This window comes from Condylostylus longicornis, unplaced genomic scaffold (assembly GCF_029603195.1).
Source record: "Condylostylus longicornis isolate FDR11 unplaced genomic scaffold, ASM2960319v2 ptg000160l, whole genome shotgun sequence".
NCBI classification, from domain to species: Eukaryota; Metazoa; Arthropoda; class Insecta; order Diptera; family Dolichopodidae; genus Condylostylus; species Condylostylus longicornis.
The window spans coordinates 730,259-744,665 of NW_026578128.1; the positions used below are offsets into that span (position 1 = coordinate 730,259).

At 22.4% G+C, this 14,407-nt stretch overlaps 1 protein-coding gene across 1 annotated transcript in view; it reads left to right on the plus strand.

Moving 5' to 3' along the window:
• LOC129616036 (roundabout homolog 2) overlaps nt 1-1,006 on the plus strand; it is a 149,408-nt gene extending 148,402 nt beyond the window's left edge. The window contains exon 23 of the mRNA XM_055531470.1: nt 20-1,006. Within this exon, the coding sequence (XP_055387445.1) occupies nt 20-860 (841 nt within the window). The 3' untranslated portion in view covers nt 861-1,006. The remainder of the gene's footprint in view (nt 1-19) is intronic.
• The last annotated feature ends 13,401 nt before the right edge of the window (nt 1,007-14,407 follow it).

The following is a 14,407-nucleotide window of genomic DNA, read 5'->3' on the forward strand; positions in this document are numbered from 1 at the left end:
TGTTTCTTATTTTTAACAGAAGTTGTAATAGTTGTGATGCTCTTTCATCACCACAACAACCTTTACCACCACCTAGTTCAACAGAATGGTATCAACCATTACATCAAAGTGCTAGCCATCAAAATCAAATTTATGCATGTTCCTCTGAATGTTCAGATCATTCATCAATTAGAAATGGTCATCATCAACATCATCATAATAGTACTGGTGGTATTAATGGGCATTCACATATTCATGGTAATAATAGTATTAATAATAGTCATATCCAACAATCACATAATAATAGTAATACTGGACATGGACATCAACATCCAGGAATATTACGGCAAAATAGTAATTCACATTCAACAGCTATTGACAATAATGGTCAACCACCTTCATCACATCATCATCAACAACAACAACAACAGCATCAACAACAGCAACAACAACAACAATCACAAGATAATAATATTAATAAAACAGGTAATCCTAGTTATAATATTAATAATCGTTTAATAAATGGTAATAGCGGTAGCTTAAATGGTTATCAAGAAATTGATGAACATGAACATATGTTAAAATCTTGTGGCTGTGAAATTAATACTAATGGAGTTGTAGTTGGTGGTAAAGGTAGTAGTGCCAATATAACAGATGATGTTAATGAATCAACAAATAATCGTAATGATCAACATAGAATTAATAATTGTAGTGATTGTTATAATAGTTCCAGAGATGGTGATGGCGATACATGCTCATGTAGTGAAAGTTCATGTTTATATGCTGAAGCTATTGATCCAATGCCAACAGCATTGGCTGCAAAAGCAATGCAAAATAATATTCCATTACAAGTTGTTGGAAAAACTACGTCAAATAATTAATTAGAAACTTAAAAATTTTAAATTAAGAAAATAATTGAAAAATTTAAATTAAGAAAAAGAAAATGTTTTATGTTTGTTTTTTACTTTTAAAAGTTTGATTTCTTTTTCAAAATTTATTCTTGTAAATAATTTTCTAACAAATTTTTTTTAAAAATTTAAATTTACTAATTTTGTATATCACGAAATCACAAGCAAAAAAGGATAATTATAAAATAACAATTAAATTAATTACTGATAATAATGTTATAAAAATGTGAAAATTTTTTGGATACCTAATTAATTAATAAGATTAGATTTCAAATTTAATTTTCAATTTAAATTTTATTTTAAAAATTAATTTATGTAGAGATTAAAATTTCGAATATACGTACATAAAGCCAATAAAAATGTAATTATCAATTCATTTTTATTATTAATATGAATGTTTAAATGTAATTAATTCTCCTATAAAATTAATAGCTAATCTTTTCAATTATTGAAGAAAAACTTGAATTTCAGTTCATTTTGATTATTATAATTATAATAAATTTATTGCGTTTGTGTATTTTTTTTATGGATTTCACTAAAAAATTTCATACGTACTTGATTTTAAATTTATAGTTTCTTAATATTGAGGTGGTTTAGACCAATTATTTTATTCGCAAATATGAAAAAGATAATAATTTTCAAGATCTTAGACACAGTTAAAGAATACACGCAAGAATCTTTAAAAAAATTCATCAAATTATTCAAAATTTGAAGAAAGTAATTTAAAATTTTAAAAAAATTTTACATTCAATAATATAAAAAACATTTTTAGTATTGGTTTTTGTTAAAAAAATTTCTACCCCACCGGTATTTTAAAATAAAGTTTGTAATGCAAAGTCTATAACCAATTATTCTTCCATTTATGGAATTTTGAAAATTCAAAGTTTTCAAGCATAAAACTATTTAATCAGCATTTAAACTGTTCGTTTTTGGTACAATTGCATTACTATGTGCTTTGTAAGAATATTACTTCCAGTTTATGTTATTCATTTGTATTTCAATATCAAAACAATCAAATCAAAAAAATACTAGTGAGATCTTACTGATGTCGGGCAAATGAAAATTTTTCTAATAATTAAATTGCCACAGTGTTGTAAAAAGGAGCTCTCCTAAATTTATGCAATATTTTCTGATTATCAAAACATTGCATGTTTTAAAACATTTTCAATTCAATTTTTGAAAAGATTTTCCTTACAAAATAAAATAATATAGCTATGTATGTATATTGTATAAGAAATTCTTCAAAGAAAAAATTTTGAAAAATATAATAATAATAATTAAAAAAATATAATGAAATAAAAAAAAAATATAACCACATATCAAGTAAAAACAAAGAGAAAGAAAAAACAAAAATTATAACAAGAAATTTACCATACTTTATAATTAATAAAAAAAATAAAGCAAAAATTGGCTTATTTTAAAATAAAATAAATAATTTCGAAAAACAAAAAAAAATATAAAAAATAATAAACTAAAAATTAATAAAAGAAAAATAATATAAATATTAAATTAATTTTTAATTACATTTAAATAACATTTTGAATTTTTGATTTTCATTTTTATCTTTTTTTATATTTTGAAAATTCAATTCTAAATTATAATATTTTTCCTCTATATAATTTTTTCTAAAAAACAAACAACTCAATATATTATATATATATATATTTATAAAAAAAAACCTGTGATATTTATAATGGTTAATTTAGATTTATATTATAAATAGTGTATAAAATATGCATATATATATATATATATATATATAAATTAAATAATAATATTTAATAAATAAATAAAAGCAAAAAAGAAACAACTTAATGTAAATTTAAAAAATAAAAAAAAATAAACATAATAATAAAAATTTAATTAAAAAATTTTGTAAAAATTTTTGTTATAAGCATTGTATCTTTAATTTTTAAATATCATTATTGTATACAGGATGTTTTAAAATTCGTTCTACTAGTTCCAATTTATATAAACTTTTAAATTAATAATATTAAAAATACCACCAAATTCATGTTATCAATATAAAAAATATGAATGCTTCACCAATTATTTGTTTATATTTAAGACTAAAATTTTTCTATGTTAAGTATTAATTTGTACATTATTAATTTTCGAAATATTCTAAAGAATACAAAAATTTAATGAATTCAAGTCATGAATAAAATTTTACTTTTTTTTTTGTAAGGATACAATTTTGCTATTAATTAATTTTATTTCATTAAAAATATGAATTTTTTTTAGATTCTTGGATTTAAATTTTCATTCACAACTTTTGTAAAATATTAATCCAGAATTCAAAATATTAATTCAGAATTTTTCACAAGTTTTGTGCTTTTACTAGGATTTCGAATTTTCAAATGAGCAAAAAATATTTGAATAATATTACTAAAATCAGAGATTATCATTTCCTAAATCTATTAATTTTTCATAAATATGATTTAATTTCTGATATTAATTATATAAAATTAACAAAAATATGAGTCAGAAATGGTAGCTTTCAGTTTTCCATTTAGCAAAACATTGCAACGGCAATAATATTTTTTTAAAATTTCAAAATCAGCAACCCTTACCAATCATTTATCAGTTCTAATGTAATTAATCACATTTTTTACAAGGCATCCTGTATATTATGTATGTATTAAAATATTCAAATTCAAAATTTAATATTTGTATAATAATATAAACATAAAAAAAAAATTAATTTGTAAATTTATAATGTCTTTGAAATTTTAATAATGTAAAAATAATAAAACTATAATATGTTTTTAATTTTGATTTGTTTTCTTTTTATAATAATATTATAAACATAAATACCTACTTACATAATTTAATATTATAATTTTGTGATAGTGATTTTATTTGTTTGCTTTACTTTGTACTCCTCTCATAATAATTATATAATTTTATAAATATTATAAAATATTTAATTAATTAAATAGTATAGAATTTTAGAATTTATTTTTTTTATTGAAATTAAAATTATCTTCTAATTTTATTTTAAGTACATAAAATTTTAATTATTGAAGTCAAAATTACATAAAATATAAATGAATATAAAATGGAAAATTCGTGTAATAAACAATAATATACAAAAATTTCAATTTTTATTGTGCAAAATAACAATTTTTTAATGATGCAAATAATTTTTATAACAATTAAATTTGAATGGCGAATTTTGTTTTTTGTAATAATATTAAATTTTAAGAGTTCGTTCAAGTAGTTGCCGCAATCAAAAATGTATTTGTAGAATTTTATTTCAAATAATACACTTTATATTGTGAATTCAAGACTATAAAACAAAATTCACTGCCGCTTAAAATTTTCTACCATACATGCTCGCATTTGTTAAAAATTAATGAGGTCGTATTTAAATATTTAATATTTTTTTTTTCTAAAAACATACATTACATTGCAGGTTTCTTTGAATTTGATTAAGAAATAAATTATTTTATAAAAATTTTTCTAACTATCTACTTATGGGATTTATTTAATAAATTTATTTAATAAATTGCAATAAATTGAATTTGAATATTGCAGTTTTTTAAAAAGTAGGTATTTCATGAATTTATTCGGAAATATTTAAGATTTAAGCTGCCGTAAACAGAAAATAGAGTTTTAATATAACAAATATAATTTAAATTTAAAAATCGGGCATGAATCTTGCATAATATTCTCATATATAAGTATTTTTATTTTATTCAAAATTTACATATGAAAATTAAAGTAAATCAGCCCCATAATAAATAAAAATGTATATAAAATTAAGATATTAAAATTATAACATTAAACTGCAATAAATAAACACAATGTTGTGAAAAACAAGAAAAAATAAAATCACTTAAATAGCTCTAATAAAAAAATATAAGAATATCGCCACATCACGTTCATAAGTAATTAATATTTTTTTCGTATATTAAAACAAATAATATGTACTTATAAACTATAAGTATATAATCATTTTGATACAGGTGAAAAACATTTAAAATGAATGCAATATTACACAATTTTTACAGTATTATTTTAATACAAAATATGAAAATTATGCAGCATACTTAGAATTACTATAATACTAACTTGATTTCAAATTACGTTACTTACAAACTTACTGTCTACTTTATAAGAATAATATGATTTTTCTATTAAATGCATATGTCAATAATATTATAATAGCCGATACAATTTTAAGACTGACCTTTTTTAAAATAAAATTGTGTCTAATTTTAAATATCGCATATATTTTTATTTCAAAATTGTCAAAATTGTCTCGGATCTAATTATTTTATTACAATCAATTTGTTATCATTTCATTAATTTTATTAAAATTCATTATTTTAGTTCAAATACTATACAGAAAAACTATAAAATTTTTACTGCCAATTTAAAAAACAAGATTTAAAGTCGCATTTAATTTATATTGAGATATTTTAAAAACAATTTAAATTGAGAAAGTTAAAAAATTTTACAAACCACAATTAAGTAATAATTTTATGATTTTATATCGAAAACTTATTATAAATATGATAAAAGGCACTAAAGCTCAAACGAAAAAAGCTCAAAATTTTATCAATAAATTTTAGTTGAATTAAAAAATAAGAGCTAATTTCTACACATATGCAGAATCTATTTGGAAATATAATTATTCCAATTCGCACAAATGTCGAGTATCAAAATTCTAATCGCTACCTACGCATAAATTTCTTATTTTAAATTTTATTTTTAATTTTACAATAAAATAATTACTGCCAAAATTTTACTTATTCCTTAAATTTCATTCAATATGCACAATCTCAATTTTTATTACAATATAGCCATTTTGTAAATAATATATTTGAATACAAAAGCAAAAACTATTTTTCGTATATAAAAATTACAACATGAAAAACACATAACAAAAACTTTGTAAACAAAAATCATATTGTAGCAAAATAAAAGTAAAAAACAAAAAAAATAAATAAATCTTAAGAAATTTCAATAATTATTATGTAATGGCAATAGAAAAAAAGTAAAACAAATTCAAACAAAACATAAAAATTAAATTGTAGAAAAAAAAAATAAATCAACAAAAAAAAATGAATTTACTAATTAATAAGGCGAAAACACAAAACAAACAAAAAAATAAGTAATTAAAAATAATTTAAAATAACACTATTACTATAGATTTGTATTGAAAAGAGATGAAAAAAATATTAAAAAAAAAAAAATTATAAATATTGAAAAAACAAATTAAACCTAAAAAAAAAAACACAAAAACATTGTAAAATTTTTAATAATATTTATAAATTATTTAATAATTATTATTATATATAGAAAACGAAAAATTAATATTTTATGTATGCAATCTCTAGTTAAAAGAAAAATTAATGTGAATCAAAAATTAAATTTAAAAAAAATAATGAACATGTACACAATCTCAAAACAAAAAAAAAAAACGACTACTACTACTAGCTACTACACTACTAAATTATAGTACTAAAAATAAATTAATCAAGTGAAAATAATAATGAAAAATGAAAACAGAGAAATTAAGAATTAAAATGTAGTGTTTAATATTTTATAAAAAAAAAAAATAAAATAAAATATAAGAATAAAAATGAAACAAATAGAAATTGAAAGAAAAAACAATGTTATTCTTAAAATTATAAAATTAATTGTAAACTAATTAAGAAAATAATAAATAAATAAAAATTAAGAAGTAATAAAAATTAATTATAGAAATCGTATATAGACTGTAAAATAAATAAAACTATTATCAATATGAATATAAGTAAAAAATTATAAAATTAAATACAAAAAAAAATATGAAAAAAATAAATAAATTGCAATGTATACATATATTAAATATATATATATATATATATGAAATTGTGAGAAAAAAATCAAAAAAATCGAAAGAAATTGTAATTATAAAAAATACGCAAAAAGGAATATTAAATGCCATAATGAATAAAAGAAAAACCTTATAAATATGAAATTTAAATAAAAAAATTAAACAAACAAAAAAAATGAAATAAAAAAAAAAATAAAAACAATTTTACGAAAATTAAATAAAAATAATGAAGTTTCATTTAAATAATTTATTTTGATATTGTTTGTTATGGTAGCTGAAAGACGCTCCTACGAGTACTTAAAACCCACAAAATTAAATATTTTAATAATTTTAACTCGCATAATTTTAACTCGAATTTTTGAAACTTGAATTTTAATCATTGATAAAATCATCTGTGTACATGCTATCATCCCATTTCAGGGGCTCAGAATTGTCCTATTTCGCCGGAAAATCATGCATGGGGAAAAAAACTATTTTTGCAAATCAAATATGTTGCATTCTATCCCAAAATATATAATATAAATGAAATTTTATAAAATTTATTTGACATATTATTTCAATATTTTAAAATTTTTTATATGATTTTCAGAGAACAATCGGACTACCTATTTTATTATTAAGAAAATGTGTAATTTATGAAACGGTGTACATTATCCATCAGAGGACATGATTATTTTAATTCTATATTTTTTACATTAGGGATTTTGTCTAATGAAATTATAATAAAATAATGGGTATCTAATGAAGCTTTGAATCTATATTTGAAAGCTTAGTAAAATGGGCGTAAGTATACTACGAATTAAAATATATAAAATTCAAATAATTTAAATATTATAGCTTGATTTTAATTGATAATAATATATTATAATTGAAGGGGCTAAAATCGAAATTTATAATAATAGTAATGGTTCTCCGCCTTATATGATTATATAAATAATTTTTTATTTCAGCAATTCTTGCACAGGTTAAATAGAAGTTTATTATACTGCAAATGGTTTGCAATTTAAAATATATTGCTCTGAAGAAAGGATTACGACCTTTTAAAAATGCATATTGAAAATTGTGTGTATGTAATGTCATAAGAGAACTGAGAAAATATCTGTTTTTGATTGGATTTCGATAGAAAAAATATTAGTTACTTTAATGGTAATATTTAATCTTTAAAAAAAGTATCACTAAAGTACATTTTAATATTAAAATTTAATATGTTTTACCGCAAACAACAATTAATCACCCCCGCCTTATATTATATTCCTCATGGGTACTTCAAAATCAATTTTAAAATTTTCTTCCAACCCATTTAAAATTCTTTGAATGACTGATTAGTTAATTAAGCAGATATCATTTTCAAATTTAAAATGATTTTCAATACCCTAATCATATGAAAATAAAACCGCAATCAATTCAACATTATTGTCTTGTTTTCATTTTGCATATTGTATTATTGCATATATTTCTTAGAATATTATATAACGCGTTTTATAATTATATTTTAATGATGCATTCAATTGTATTCAACTTTTTAACTTTTTAACTTATTAATTCAACTGTTATAATATACGGAAATTGTTCTTTAAAATACTTTTTTTTTTATTTTGTGTTTTTGAATATTTTATGCTCACCCTCTGTTATTTTTTTTTTTCTGCTATAATGCAAAATAATTGCAAAGTAGAATCAATAATATTTTTACCGAAACATGTGTGTACTTAAAAACTCATTTTCGAAATTATTCTATTCCCATATATTATTACTAATATGCTAATATTGTACACATGTGCATAAGAAGAATAGTAGCTCTTTGTTTAAATTCGTAATTAGCTTCCTTGTCAGCAAAAATATAGAAAATTCGCTCAATTAGCCATTAAAAGAAAGCAACGGCTTAATGACCTTTAAAATATTAGGTATTGTGCATAAAAAAAGAAAAGGACGAATTGATTTTCGGTAGCTATTCATTTTCTATACATGTATACTTTAAAAAAAGAAACGGGAATATATTTATAATTACCTATTAACAAAAAGGGGTATTTATCCCTTTTTTTTAAATTCTTGTAGAGCGTATTTTTCTTCTTTGTCCTTAATGTCCTTTTCAATCGAAACTCATTGAAATAATGTTCACATTTCCGTTTTTATTTTTTTTTTGCTCGTTCAATATTTTTTAGCAAGGGTTTTCTGTCTCTTCTTTTAGATTTTTGACTCCCTTAATTGGTAATTTTTTTAATAGTTATATAATAGAGAATAGTAATATAAAATTTTTAGAGTAAAGTTTAATATTATTTAACAATAAGAATTTTAATATCCTGTTTATTAATGTAATTAAAATTGAAGTTTTATGCTCCGACAATGATTTTTCAAGAGTCGAAAACTTTTCGTTGGCAAGGGTAAATTAATAGTTAAGAATTTTATGATGAGAAAAATTTTAATTTCATTTCAAACTTTTGTTGTTAACTATAGATGTTATGTATGGTTTGTTCTTTTTCCAGCCCTTCAAATTTAACAATAAACAAAAATTAAGAAAGTTATAAATGAAAGGTTAAAGACTTTAAGGCTTTAAAGACTAATCGGCTAATAGCGATTTTTAATTGTACAATTCAATTTAATTTCACAAATGTTTGCGTTCTAGAATAGTTCTAGCTCATAGTATGAATAAATATATGAATAGAAATAAAAAATTTCCGCTGTCTGTTTTTCCACACCACTGTAACTAAACTGTCTTATGCAGTTCAAAAATTTTAAGAAAACATCGAACTGAATTTTTCCACTAAAGTGTCCAATTTTTTCTATGTTTCCAGATATATCGATATTTTATGAAAAAGATAACAATTCATTACATGCAAAAGTACAAATAATTTTGTTTTAAGGTCAACTAACCTCCAACACCTGCTAAAGGTTTTAGCACATATCATTATTCCATTATTTCTGAAATACATTAAAAAGTTAAACGAAATTTCGAGAACAACCATGTTATACAATTTTTAACAAACCAAAAATATATTATTATCACATTGTAGAAAACTCCTTCTACATACCTACTATTGATGCATATATGAAAACCAAATTCGTTTATAGTCCTTTATCGTTTCTATAATGTTATTCTTTCATATTCCTACACAGGAAAAAAAAACATTCAAATTAAATAAAATCATTCATATAAGCATAGGCATAGGGGAATACAATATCAAACATAATGCAGTGTAGGTCACAATTTCATATACCACTATAAAAATTTTATGACTATGGCATGCGTCACATTCATATATACGTAATACGTACGTGTGTAAATAGAAGGTATTCAATATGATTATTCTTTTGAGTGAAAAAAGGATAATTATAGTCTACGTAATTTTTTTTTTTTACGAAAAAATGTGCATACAATTTTAGTGCGGTATTTAATGGGGTTGCGTTGACCAGTCAAATAAAAAGTGTACTGAACCATTTTTTTAATATTATAACGGAATAATAGTGAAATTTTAATGCAAAATGCAAAAAAAAAAATCCTTTTAAATTTTGAATTTTTCAGGACTTTTTGCTTTTTTTCTTTTTACCTTTTTTTATTCATAATTTTTTTTATGTTTTCTTAAATACCTACGTATACTGTATACGTTATGTATAATAAAAATGAAAATCGAATTTAATTGACAGGCGACTGGCTCGAATTATTTACGTTTTCGAGTATTTAAGATGGAATTTAAAAAAAAAATTAATTGAAATATTCTATGCTTCTATGTATTTACGAAAGACATACATAAATACATACATATATATTAAATGTACAGGTTGATTATTTTTTACAATTAATCTCCATCATATTAAAGATCTAGCACTTATTTCCCATGTAAAAATAATAAGCCATCTATCGGAATAAATGTGCGAAACTTCTTTTCTCGACTAATCCCTTGAATAATGCCTATAATTATAATTAATGTCTATAGAGAAACTGTTGTACTACGTCATCGTAGGTATGTTACATACAGTAGCTTGTTTTTGCCTCATTCTTACATTTCAATACATTTCAAAGCAAAATAACATAAAACTTGAAATTTCAAATAAGTAGGTACTTCCAAATTTTTTATAACAGGCACCTGGCATATCTACCTAGCTGTCAAACAGGCATCTCTGTCATTTCTATAATAATAAGTTTTTGCTATTACCTGAACTACATATACGATAATAAAGTAAAGCTATTTTTGTTTTTTAATATTAAGTAACACTTGCGAACATTGAGTGAGGCACTAAACCCAAGGGTTGTCCTTTGGTTCAGTGTCCACTGAAGGTAATGTTACTTTTACATTTTTGATTTAACGTGTGTCTTTCAGATAGAAAAGACATTCTCTTGTACACTGCAATTTAAAGTGGTTCGGCTGTTTTTTATTATTTTATTACACTAATAGAATGAAGAGCTATGGGGTATGGCATAACAATATTCGACATATGTGCCAATAAGAAGAAGGAAATCGAACCACTAAACTCGTTACCCACTGAAATCAAGTCCCCAGGATAGAGGAATATCGGGAAGACCACGAGTGATTTGGAAAAATTCGACACAAAAAGAAATAGAATACACAAACAAGACATAGTCAGAAATTCAGAATATGACCCAAAATAGAGTGAGATGGCGAGGTTATGTGGTGGCCCTATATTCTCTCGGAGATTTGTAAAATGAAACAAAAAACTTACACTAATATTCAATCTGGTGTAACTTACACTGGTTAGTTAAATTATAAATCTAATAATCACCTTGTACACTATAAATTAATATGTATGTAATCACACATTGTAGTTAAAACCACCTATGCGTATTTATGGTCATCTGAAATGAAATAAATGAATTGTAAGGGTGAAAATTTATGCGCAATATAAAAAAAAAAAAATCATAAAACAATTTTTTAAAAATATTAAAAGAAAAAAATCAAATCAAAATAATTAATTATTCATAAATGTAAATGCAAATTAAAAACAAAATATTAAGAAATAATAAACAACAAAATGGAAAAGAAAATATTTTTCAAGAGAAAACTAATTAATTAATATTATTATTAAAAGTGCAAAATTAAATAATTTTTGAAATAAAACTTTTGTTTACTTTTATAAAAATGATGGTTGAATTTGATATTAAAAATAAAATTTGAATTTAATAAGAGCAAAAATGAAAAATTCTTTAAAGATATTTTGTGAATTTAAATGTAAGGAAGAGAGTGGGTGTTATAAGTTTTTCTTTCGAATTCACTACCAAACAAAGGAGTTCGATAGGTTAGCAAATTAGCAAGTTTAAACAAACATAATGTAGAATATTTAATTTCAGAAATCATACAAGTCCGGAATTTGGACTGTGACAAAATTATTGGGTACATTCAGCCAACTTATTCGCTTTGAAGAATTGAAGTGGTTTGCTTTAAAAAAAATATGACATTTGGTATAAAAGACGGCTGTCAATTTTATATTTCTTTATTTTTAAATTTTTAAAAAGACTGAACAGAATGGAGAATGGTGATGGTGAGTAATAAAAAGTGTTCATGTTTTATAATAATACAAATTATAATTTAAATAAACTGTAAAATCTTAATATGTTAAGAGTCTTACATAAACATACATATGTATATTCAAATCCAAATGTCAATGTTTACCCGCTGCACATTCATTATACATATTCATAATGAAGAATGCCGAGTAGTACCGTCTAAGAGCTTTCAATACCTTTATTAGTACCGTCTAAGAGCTTTCAATAACTTTACATTGTAAAAATAAACTGCTAAAGTTGTTGATAAATTTTGGAATACAATTTTTACAATATTAATACATACTTTGACGTTTGTTTAAAAATTTTAATTTAAAGTTCTGTGAAAATGTTATTTTTCAGCAAATTTGCCACTTCATCAAAAACGTAGCATTTTTATATTGCATTTTAGGATATAAACTTAATAACTAGCACTTTATTGCTGAAAATATATTCTAGTTTATAATCAATTAGTTATTTTTGGCAAAATTTATATGACGTGTATAAGAAAAGCGTGCTCGATTTTTTCAATACCAAATTTACGTTCATTTTACGTATCCACTACGTGTAGAATGCATGTACAAGAGTTTTTACTAAACTTTTTGGAATGTGATACTTTGTAAATTTTACGTCGTAAGCACATTATTGAAGTCACGGATACTTTTTTTTTTGCTTCAAAATTTGTAAATCGCCTAAGTTAAGTTTATTTATGCGTTAAGCGCGTTGGTTGGTTAAACACACTCGTTGATTTTAAAGAAATTATAAAAAAGTTAATCTTGATATAAAACCTAATGAATAATTGTCAATTTAAAATACAGAATTAGTCTGTATTAATAAGCGAAAATCTTTTGTAAATATTTTAAAATTAATCTTTGATTGAAATTTAATATTTTATATTCATTAAGTCACAAATCAATTTATATTAAATAACATAGTGTGGTGATAAAGAAAAAATCAAAAAACTCTTTACGTTCGGTTTCCGATCCACAATTTCATCATTATATGAAAAAAAATCTCAACTTTAATCATTTTGTTGTCAAATAATGATTACCAAATTTTCCATAAATTAAAATAATTTTAATTAAAAACGAGAAAAAATAGAGTTGTCAACTCTATGATACCCGTAAGAATTTGCTACACTATGTGCGAGTAAATATGTCATAGCTGATTATGGGACAGACTATGACTTTAAGTTGTCGTATTACCATATTAATTTGCCTTGCCAATATATTATTTGCTTTTATAATTTCTGAGATATAGTCAAATAAATTTTGAAGTTGTATAGCAGTTACCAGAACCAGCACCCCGATCATATCCAATTTAAATAAGATTCTGGCATTTGCTATAATAAATCATTTTTTAAAATTTGGTGAACTTGAACGGACGGATAGACAAAGCTAAATCGACTCAGAACTCGACGCTGATCAAAAACATACACTTATCTAAGACAGTTATTTCTTAACGTTACAAACGGTAAGGCAAATTTAGTATACCCTTCAAACATACGTCCGTACGGGTGTAAAAATAAAAACAGATAATATCTTAACTTTTCATAATTTAATTTATTATGCATAAAAAAAAAATGATTGAAAAGAATAATGCAAAAAATTATGACATTAAAGAATTCTATATTTTAATTATATAATTTATTAATGGAAACTTTTTTCGAACTTTTTTTCAAAAATGACGTGTGCGACGAATAAAAATTTTTTAAAAATAAAACTCAAAATTATGAAAATTATTTAATAAGTAGGTAGTTTCATTTAAGTTAATGAAAATTATGGAAATACGAACAAGCTGGCTATCTTACTTATTTTGTTGTTTAAAATATTATCAGATTTTAAATATTTTGCATATGAATGGACTTCAATGACACACTAATGCCTGCCGCATGTACTCGCATATATTATAACCATAAATTTGAGTATAAAAATGTGTTCGAAAACGAGACTTGACGATACTATACCGAAACAGATAGAATGAAAATTGAAATCATATTTTCTTTTACTTACTTCTTTCGATTTCGAATTATTTGTTGTGTCGTATGCAGTACCGGATCTACCATATATGCAAAGTAAACATTTGCAATGGGCGGGAAAAAAACCGGGGGCGCTATTCAAAACCTAAAAAAAAAAAAAAATTAAAAAAAAAATTATTAAATTTTTTCCATTACGTGTCTTTTAAAAATATTTATCTATA